This window comes from Orycteropus afer, unplaced genomic scaffold (genome assembly GCF_000298275.1).
Source record: "Orycteropus afer afer isolate SDZICR_OR568_19922 unplaced genomic scaffold, OryAfe1.0 scaffold00246, whole genome shotgun sequence".
In the NCBI taxonomy this organism is placed as follows: domain Eukaryota; kingdom Metazoa; phylum Chordata; class Mammalia; order Tubulidentata; family Orycteropodidae; genus Orycteropus; species Orycteropus afer.
The window spans coordinates 93,979-104,415 of NW_006921833.1; the positions used below are offsets into that span (position 1 = coordinate 93,979).

General features: G+C 36.6%; 1 protein-coding gene across 1 annotated transcript in view; it reads right to left on the reverse strand.

The window, feature by feature from the left end:
- GABRG1 (gamma-aminobutyric acid type A receptor subunit gamma1) overlaps nucleotides 1–10,437 on the reverse strand; it is a 155,642-nt gene that overhangs the window by 57,252 nt on the left and 87,953 nt on the right. The window contains exon 3 of the mRNA XM_007949425.2: nucleotides 6,297–6,364. Within this exon, the coding sequence (XP_007947616.1) occupies nucleotides 6,297–6,364 (68 nt within the window). The remainder of the gene's footprint in view (nucleotides 1–6,296; nucleotides 6,365–10,437) is intronic.

Genomic DNA, 10,437 nt, shown 5'->3' on the forward strand with positions numbered 1-10,437 from the left:
AACAGTAGGTCATATGATTATCTGATGCAAAATGACTAAGCCAGTCCATTTTAGATCACTAAAGCCTAGGATATCAATCTTTATGCATTCCATTTCATTTTTGACAACTTTCCATTTTCCTACATTCATACTTTTTACATTTCATGTTCTTATTATTAATGAATGTTTGCACATCTTTCTTCCAATTCTGAGTCATGCCCCATCAGCAAATGAAGGTCCCAAAATTTTATTTCAACCATGTCATTAAGGTCAACTCTACTTTAAGAAGTTACTTTTCCCCAGTCATAGTTTGAATGCTTTCTGACCTGAGGGACTCATCTTCTAGCACTGTATTAGACAAATTTCAGTACTATTCATAAAGTTTTCCATTAATATAACAGATGGTGTTTCACTTCTATTCATACAGTTTTCTGCTACAATAGATCACTTTAAAGTGTTAAATAGCAAAAATATCCCTTTGAGACTAAGGTGTGCCTGACCCAAGCCATGGCATTTTCAATCACTTCATATGCATACAAAAGCTGGATAATGAATAAGGAAGCCCAAAAAATGCCTTTGAATTATGGCATCGGTGAAGATTATTGAATATACCATGGGCTGCCAGAACAATGAACAAATTTGTCCAGAATGCTTCTTAGAAATGAGGATGGTGAGACTTAGCCTTCCTTTGGTCATGCTATCAGGAGGGACCAGCTCCTGGAGCAGGTATTCATGCTTGATAAAGTGTAGGTTCAGCAAAAAAGAAGGTCCTCAATGTGATGGTCTGACATAATGCTGCAACAATGGGCTCAAACATAGAAATGATTGTGAGGATGCCCCTATATTGTACATTGGGTTACTATGAATCAGAACCAACTTCACGGCACCTAACAACAACATAGCAAGAAGTTGGAATATGTGATGAATATAAGAGTGGAGTAGGGACATACAAGCCAGCTGTTAGTCTTTTCCTATCTTCACAATTTTGTTGAATGTCATCTCATCAGCCAGCACCACTTAATTGCTAAAGCCACTAGGCTAGATTTATTCTATTTGAAATCAGTGATTATTGCTTCCTCTTAATCCCTCATTTTATATAATAGCCTATTTTCCTATTTCTTCTCCTAATCTTCTGACTGTTCTTTAATATGCCTCTTCTCTGTGCTTCTCTTACTGCCTATGGCATTTGACTCCTAAACAGAAGGCTGGTGGTTCAAACCCACCAGCCACTCCTCAGAAAGAAGGTTGGGCAATCTACTTCCATAGTGATACCACCTCAGAAACCCAAGGAGGGGTCGCTATGAGTTGGGTCCAACTCGACAGCACATAACAACAACAACGTATGTTACATATCTTGATCTCATTATATCACCTGGTCCTCAGATCACTTTTTTTCTGAATCTGCATCTCTCCTTAGATTATCTCACATATTCTGGAGGTTGTAAGCTATTTTACATGGTGTTTGTTCCCCTTTCCATTGAAATCTATATTTATTATTTTTAATTGTCATTGTGTCAGCTCCAACCATAGTAACTGTATATACAACAGAATGAAACACTGGACAGTCCTGCACCATCCCTATAACTTTTCTGTGCTTGAGCCAATCATTGCAGCCACTGTGTCAATCCACCTTGTTGATAGAATTCCCCTTTTCCCTGACCCTCTACTTTACTAAGCATGATATTCTTCTCCAGGGACTGATATCATCTGAGAACATGATCAAAGTACATGAGATGAAGTCTGGCCATTCTTGTTTCCAAGAAGCATTGTCGCTGTACTTCTTTCAAGAAAGATTATTCACTCTTCTGGCAGTCCATAGTATTTTCAATATTGTTCACCAATACTACAATTCAAACGAATAAATTTTTCTTCAGTATTTCTTATTCACTGAATATCATGGTTTGGGTCAGGAGAAACTTAGTCTTCAAAGGGACATCCTTGCTTTTAGACACTTTAAAAAGGTCTTTGCAGCAGATTGGCCCATTTCAATATGATGTCTGATATCTTGACTACTGCTTCCATGAGCATTATTGTGGATCCAGGTAAAATGAAATCCTTAATAACTTTAATCTTTTCTCTATTTACATTGAAGTTGCTTATTGGTTCAGTTGTGAGGATTTTCATTTTATTTTTGTTGAGATGTAATCCATAATGAAGTCTGTAGCCTATGATCTTCATCCATAAGTGCTTCAAATCATCTTCACTTTCAGCAAGCAAGGTTATACCATCTGCATATTGCAGGTCATTAATGAATCTTTCTCCAATCCTGATGCTGCTTTCTTCTTTATGTAGTCCAGCTTCATGGATTATTTGCTTAGCATACAGATTGAATAAGTATGGTGAAAGCATACAACCCTGACACACATCTTTCCTGATTTTGAACCATGAAGTACCCCCTCGATCTGTTCAAATGACTGTCTCTTGGCCTATGTACAGGTTCCTCATAAGCACAATTAAGTGTCCTGGAAATCCCAATCTTCTCATTGTTATCCATAATTTGTTAAAATCCACACAGTCAACTGCTTTTGCAGGTAAACATCTTTCTGGTATTCTTTGCTTTCAGCCAAGATCCATCTGGCATCAGCAATGTTATACCTTGTTCCACATCCTCTTCTGAATCGAGCTCAAATCTCTGGAAATTGCCTGTCAATATACCGATGCAACCATTGTTGAATTATATTCAGTGATATTTTACTTGTGTGCAATCTTAATGATATTGTTCAATAATTTTCACATTCTGTTGGATCACCTTTCTTTGGAATGGGCACAAATATGGATCTCCTTCTGTTGGTTGATCAGGTAGCTGCCTTCCAAATTTCCTGGTATAGATGAGTAAGCACCTCCAGAGCTGCATCGATTTGTGGATATTTCAATAATTTCTGGAGCCTTGTTTTTGCCAGTTCCTTCAGTGCTGCTTGGACTTTGGACTTCTTTCAACCTTCTTTTGATTCTTCCTGCATTTTTCAATATTTTGCCCATATTGCTGTGTTTTTAGGTACCAGCGTGTTGGCTCCGACTCATAATGAACTTATGTGCAATAGAATCCTGCCCATAGAATCCTTCAATATTGCAACCAGAGACTGAAATTTTTTCTTCAGTTCTTTCAGCTTGAGAAATGCCAAGCATGTTCTTCCCTTTTACTTTTTTAACCTGAAGTGTTTGTACTTTTCATTATAACAGTTTATTCTATCTTCTTGAGCCACCCTTTGAAATCTTTTGTTCAGCTTTTATTTCAACATTTCTTCCATTAGCTATTCAACATTCAAGAACAATTTTCATAGCCTCTTCTAACACCCAATTTTGGTCTTTTTTTCATTTCTTGTTCTGTTCTGTGCTGTTAAGTTTGACCCAACTCATACTGACCCCTCCTTGGGTTTCCAAGGCAGTATCACTACAGAAGTAGATTGCCCCATCTTCCTTCTGAGGAGTGGCTGGTGGGTTTGAACCACAGCCTTCTGGTTAGAAGTCAAGTGCCTTAGGCACTAAGCTACCAGAGCTCCTATTCTTATCTTTATAATGATTTTTTTTTTTTTTTTTGCTTTCTTCCTGTTTGATGTTCTTGACGTCACTCTGCAATTCATCTTGTATTGGTATTCAATGCATCAAATCTATTCTTCAGTTGGTTTCTAAATTTGGGTGGCATAGAATCAAAGTCATATTTTGCCTCCCATGTACTTATTTTGACTTTTTTTCAGCTTAAACTTGAACTTGCACACGTTGTGCTGTTGTTGTTATTTGCCATTGAGTCAGCCCCGACTCATAGCTACCCCTCCTTGGGTTTTTGAGGCAGTATCACTATGGAAGTAGGATTGTCCAACCTTCCTTCCAAGGAGTGGCTGGTGGGTTTGAACCACCAGCCTTCTGGTTAGCAGTCAAGTGCCTTAGGCACTATGCTATCAGAGCTCCTGAACTTGCATATCAGCAACTGATAATCTGTTCCACAGTCAGCTCCAGGCTTTCTTTAGACTGATGATATTGAGTTTCTCTATGGCCTCTTTCCACAAATGTAGTGTACTTGATTCCTATATATTCCATCTGGTGGGGTCCATGTGTATTGTTATCATTTATGTTTTTTGAAAACAGTTATTCATAATGAATAACACATTGTTCTTGAAAATTCTATCATGTAGTGTCCAGCATCATTTCTTTCACCAAGGCTATATTTTCCAACCACAGATGCTTCTTCTTTGTTTCCACCTTTCACGTTCCAATCATCAGTAATAATCAATGCACTTTGATTGCATGTTTGGTTAATTTCAGACTAGACATTGTTAAAAATTTTCAATTTCTTCATCGTTGGCTTTAGTGGTTAGTGCATAAATTTGAATAATAATAGTATTAACTAATCTTCCTTACAGGCATATGAATATTATCATATCATTGACAACACTGTACTTTAAGACAGATCTTGAGATATTCTTTTTGACAATGAATGTGACGCCAATCCTCTTCAATTTGTTATTCCTAGCTTAATAGACCATATGATTTTCTGATTCAAAATGGCTAATAACAGCTCATTTCAGTTCACTAATGCCTAGGATACCAATCTTTATGGGTTGACTATTTCATTTTTGACAACTTCTAACTGTCCTAGTTTCATACTTCATACATTTAATGTTCCAATTATTAATGAATGGTTGCAGCTGTTGCTTCTCATTTTGAGTCATGCCCATCAGCTGATGAAGGTCCCTTCACTCTATCCACATCATTAAGGATGACTCTACTTTGAGGAGGCAGCTTATCCCTCGTCATATTTTGAATGGCTTCTAATCTGAGGGGCTCTTCTTCTAGCACTATATCAGATGATGTTTCACTGCTATTGCTAAGGTTTTCAGTGACTTTTTTTTCAGAAGTGGATGACTCCATCCTTCCTAGTCTGTCTTAGTCTGGAAGGTCTGCTGAAACCTGTCCACCCTGAGGGTTTTTGCTGGCATAGGAAATGTAATTTCCATAGGAAATACAGTTGGCATAGCTTTTAACATCACAGAAACACACAAGCCACCACAGTACAACAAACTAAAAGTCAGGTAGTGGATTTACATTCATCCTGAATGCCCCATTCACATTTGTGACATATGCTTCTATAACCCCTGTCTCATATAATAATTCTACTAACTGTGTAGTCTTTCTTCTACATAGCTTGGATTCAACATACTCGAGCAATTAATCTAGAAATTCTGAAAAATTCCTCTATGCGATTTTTTTTTTTTTTAATGTGCCATTGGCTTTTCCAGCTTGATTGCCACTTAACTAGTAAGGCCTTCCAGATATATTGTCCCGATTAATGCAAAAGCCTCTTAACTGACCTCTCTGGACATGAAGTCTCACATCCATCTTCTACTTTAAGAATGATCTATTGAAAATATAAATTTGTCTGTGTACATAGCCTGAGTGGAAGTCTTCAGTCATTTTTATTATCAGAAAGGATATAATACAAACGCTTTGGTAGTGTAGTGCCTAAGGCACTTGACTGCTAACCAGAAGGCTAGTGGTTCAAACCCATCAGCTACTCCTCGGACAGGAGATTGGGCAATCTACTTCCGTAGTGATACTGTCTCGGAAACCAAAAGAGGGGTTGATATGTGTCAGATCTGACTCAATGGCATGTAACAACAACAAGAACAACTATGGGTTACAAAATTATGCATAATAAAACCCTTAAAATCCTTTCATCTTCAATTCATTACTTTATAGCTGAAATTCTAGTCACACCAATTTTTTTAAGTTTGCCTAAACTTAAGATGGCACTTCATTCCTCTATACCTCTGTGCATGTTTTTTTCCTCTGCCAGTATTTCCTTTTCCTTCTCTGACTAATTTCCTCTAGGTCTTCTGGTTATCTTCTTCTAGAATTCTTCAGGGACCAACTCTTGATGGATCAGGTGAAACTTTTTTTGTGCCCTGGCATGATTTCTCCCAAATACAGCACATTGGAATTATAGACTACAAATTACTACACACTCACTGCCATCGAGTTGAATCTGACTCATAGCTACCTCTCCTTAGGTTTCTGAAGCAATATCACTACAGAAGTAGATTGCCCAACCTTCCTTTGGAGGAGTGGCCAGTGGGTTTGAACTGCCAGCCTTCTGGTTAGCAGTCAAATGTCTTAGGCACTGTGCCACCAGAGCTCCTGACAAATTACTACATAGAGGGATATTTTAGTTCTAGTTCCTAATACTTGGCATATGGTGATCATTTCCATTGACTTAAACTCATTCAGAATTAGCTATCAGAAATCAATCTCATATTTATTCTATTATATAAGTTCTCTATTCAAGAACTATAGGCCAGATGTCTTTTATATTCATTACTCACCATGTTGATGGGATCAACTGGTCCAATGCTGTTTACATAAACATCAGTTTCAATTACTGTGGGCCTCACTGCAAGATACCAACATAAAGAATACTTAAAGACATAATCAGAAATAGTTTAAAATGTTAATAACTAATAATGGTATTATTTTAATAAAAAACATTTGTCATTACTAAATTAAGAAACCTGTCCCATGATAGAACACAAACACCTTTTCAGTTTACAAAATCAATCATATAACCAAAAAAATATTAAAGTTTCTGAATGAAAACCCTTTAGTGGACAATCTGAAAGTGCTAAAAATATACTCACTCTAATTAAGGAAGTTAATTCAATAAAAATTTCTAGATAAATTGCTTTGAAATAATAGAATTTTAGGGTTGAGATGGATTTTTGAGCCCAAATACTACCAACTACTATATAATGCATGTGCATGAGTGGCATACCTTACTTTGAAGAGAGGGGAAAAAATCCTGATTTGTCATATTTGCTGATTTATCTGTTGTTTATATTCCCACAATGGCTGATATTATTCTATCAATGTAGATTTAGGACATTACACTACTAAGGAGCTTTTGCAAATCAGTACGAGCCAGTTCCATACATCAGAACTTAAAATATAGTTATGAGTATTAAAAGAGATAAAAGAAGATAATGCATATAAAGCCCCTACCATGAGGTCTGGCTGACATGAGGAGCTTAATAAATATTTGTTCATACATTCTTTCTTCCTTGTTATCACTATTTCTAAAAGACAGGTATTCAGGCTGTTTGTAGTTTGCTCCAGTGTAAGTGTCTTATCACCTAATTCTCATAAAACATTCTTGTGTGGCTGTTCCTATGCACACCTTATCTATTATGTTTGGTATATAATGATTCATGCTTTTTCAGTTAATGTTTAAATGGCAAAGTGTTCTTATGCTCTATTAGAATGTATAGCAATCCAATTTTCAAACATTTACTGAATGATAGCATTAACAAACTCATAACACATAACAGTGCCATAACAGGCTATGATATGAACATTCAAACTTTTTTGGGTATTATTAGATTAGACATAATAATAATTTATATTCACATCCTTGTTTTGTTTGACATGGAAAGAATTTTCATATGGTTTCTTCCACTAACACCACCAAATAATATATAAAAGGGTTAATATTTTTTGATTCAGTAACTATTTGTTGAGGGATGGGTGTCAAGAAAAGGTACACTAAGCAGACAAGAAGGAGAAAAATTATATAAAGGTATAACAAACAAGATGAAACAACAAACTATTTTGTAGATTGAACACATGCTAAAGGGACATATTCTGAGTAATATGTATTCTTAGTAATAAAAAATACGAACACATTTTTTTTATAAACTTTGTCTATTCTCTCTTCCAGGCCTAATGCTTATAAGTATCTAACAATTCTGACACTGTGATTGACCTGAGAGGATCTGTCTCCTTCTCTAATACACAGCTGAGTCTGTCTGCCTGAGTATCGGTTCAGCTCAAGTCTCCCAGTCCTACCACTTTCCACTCTGGCAGAGCCCCCAGGCAAAAAATTCAAGAGAAAACTTGAGAGACATTTTTAAAACAGTGTTTCTATAGCTTAAAAACAATATTTGTTTTCACCCCTTGAAATTAAAAGAGTACAATAACATTTACAAAGTTTGCTTTTCTTCAAGTCAAGATTTTACTGGAAGGCATATGTATTTTCTTGGCTAGAAAAATAAATGAAAGTTGTTATACAATACCTTTGGTAGCCTCTGTACCATCTAGACATATACATGCATGGAACTGCAATTCAATCTGCTAGCAACAATTAGATCTCTTAAATAAAGTAGGTCATATGATTTATAGAACGCTTTCTAATTTAACAGATGCTGATGACTTCTGAGGTGAGTTGCTTTAACTGTTTGCCATTTATTTTTGATTAGCTATGTATTGTAGCCTGTAAATGTCATATAATTCAGCTAATTATAGCCATATTTACAGACTGGTTTTTATGAAAGTCAATAAATAACAAGACAATAGGTTTATTAGTTATATTTGTAAGTATATTTATTATCATTTATTTTCAATTAACTGAAACATTGCACTCTTCTATAATTGGATTTTTTTTTTCAATTCAACTGACAAATAGACAAATACTATGTACCTGCTCTTTATGATCTGATATTCAGGACTGCACAGGTTTGTTTACACTGAGAGATAACTGATTTCCAAGGACATTTTTGATTTACAGGATGTACTTTTCATGTTTACTATGCAGAAAGTTTAGATATGAGTGAACCATCTTGTTTTCCTGTTGACAGTTTCTTACCCAATTATAAGAAAAAAATATGTGTGCTAGAAAAATATTAACTCTGGTATTAGAGTAGATGCCACAATACTTTTGGAGATACTGGGTACTTTATGACAGGGATAACATGTGTTCATCTGTAATGAGAGTATAGTCATGTCCACGAACAGACAGATATATATATATATATATATACACGTTCATTGCAGCACTATTCACAATAAGAAAGAGACAGAAACACGCTAAGTGCCCATTAACCAAGGCGTGGATAAACAAACAGTACATAAACACAATGGAATACCATGCAACCCTAAAGAATAATGTAGAATCTTTAAACACCGCATAGCATGGATGAACTTGAAGGACATTGTTGTCGTTGTTGTTGTTGTTATGTGCCATCAACTTGGACCCAACTCATAGTGAACCTCTTGGGTTTCCAGGGCAGTATCACTTTGGAAGGAGATTGCCCAACCTTCCTTCCGAGGAATGGCTGGTGGGTTTGAACCACCAGCCTTCTGGTTAGCAGTCAAGTACCTTAGACACTATACTACCAGAACTCCTTTTTGGAGGACATTATGCTGAGTGAAGTAAGTCAATCAGTAAAAAGATAAATATTATATTAGTCCACTATTACAAAAAGTCAAGGATAGGTTTATATGGAAGGAAACTTTGTTGGTTACTAGGGATAGGAGAGGAAGGAAGGCTAAATTCCTAGATAGGTTGGAAATTATATATACATATATCTCAAATTATACACACATATATTAATATAAGGGCAGACAGGCCAGGCACCAGTACCTGGGAGGAGGGGAGGAGCTAGGACCGAGACAGAGGTGAGGGAACCCAGGTAAGGGTGGGCAGATAGGCCAGGCACCCAGACACAGGAGGCAGGGGAGGAGCTGGGGCCAAGATGGAGCCTCAGAATGAAGGTCAGGGGAGGGAGACAGACCACACACCCAAGAGGCAGGAAGGGGGAGGAAAGCAAGGGACAATAGAGCAGCAGGATCCAGGTAAGGGGAGGGTGAAGAGGTTTCGGACGGTTAAGGGAGACAAACTTGTGGTGGCTTGCATGTTGCTATGAGAATTGAGACTATGCCACAAGTATCTCAAGTGCCAGCAGGGTTGTATATGGTGCACAGGTTTCAACTCACCTTACAGACTGAGACAGACTAGGAAGAAGTAATAGGTCATCCTTTTCTCAAAAAATTGGCCAGGAAAAACCTTATGAATACCAGATAAACACAGTCTGACACATTCCTAGGCAACTTTATGAATAGCCCTGAAATATTGTCCAATACAGTGGAAGAAAACCAGCCCCTTAGGTCTGAAGGCACTCTAACTACAAGTGGAAAAGAGCTACATCATCAGAGTAGAACCAACCTTAATTATATGGATAAAGTAAAGCTTTCAGGACCTCCATTTGCTGATGGGGCATGATGCAATTAGAGGAGAAACAGGTAAAAACATCCATTAATAATCAGAACATGGAATGCATGAAGTATAAATTTACGAAAATTGAAAGTTGTCCAAAATGAAATGAAGCACATAAACATTGATATCCTAGGCATTAGTGAGTTGAAATTTATTTTGACCATTTTGAATCAGATGACCATATGATCTATTATGTCAGAAATAACAGTTTGAAGAGAAATGGTATGGCATTCATCATCACAAAGGATGTTTCAAGATCTGTCCTGAAGTACAATGCTGTCAGTGACAGGATAATACCCATATGCCTACAAGGAAAACCAGTTAATACTACAATTATTCAAATTTACACACCAACCACCAAAGCCAAAGATGAAGAAATTAAAGATTTTTATCAATTTCTGCCATTTGAAATTGACTGA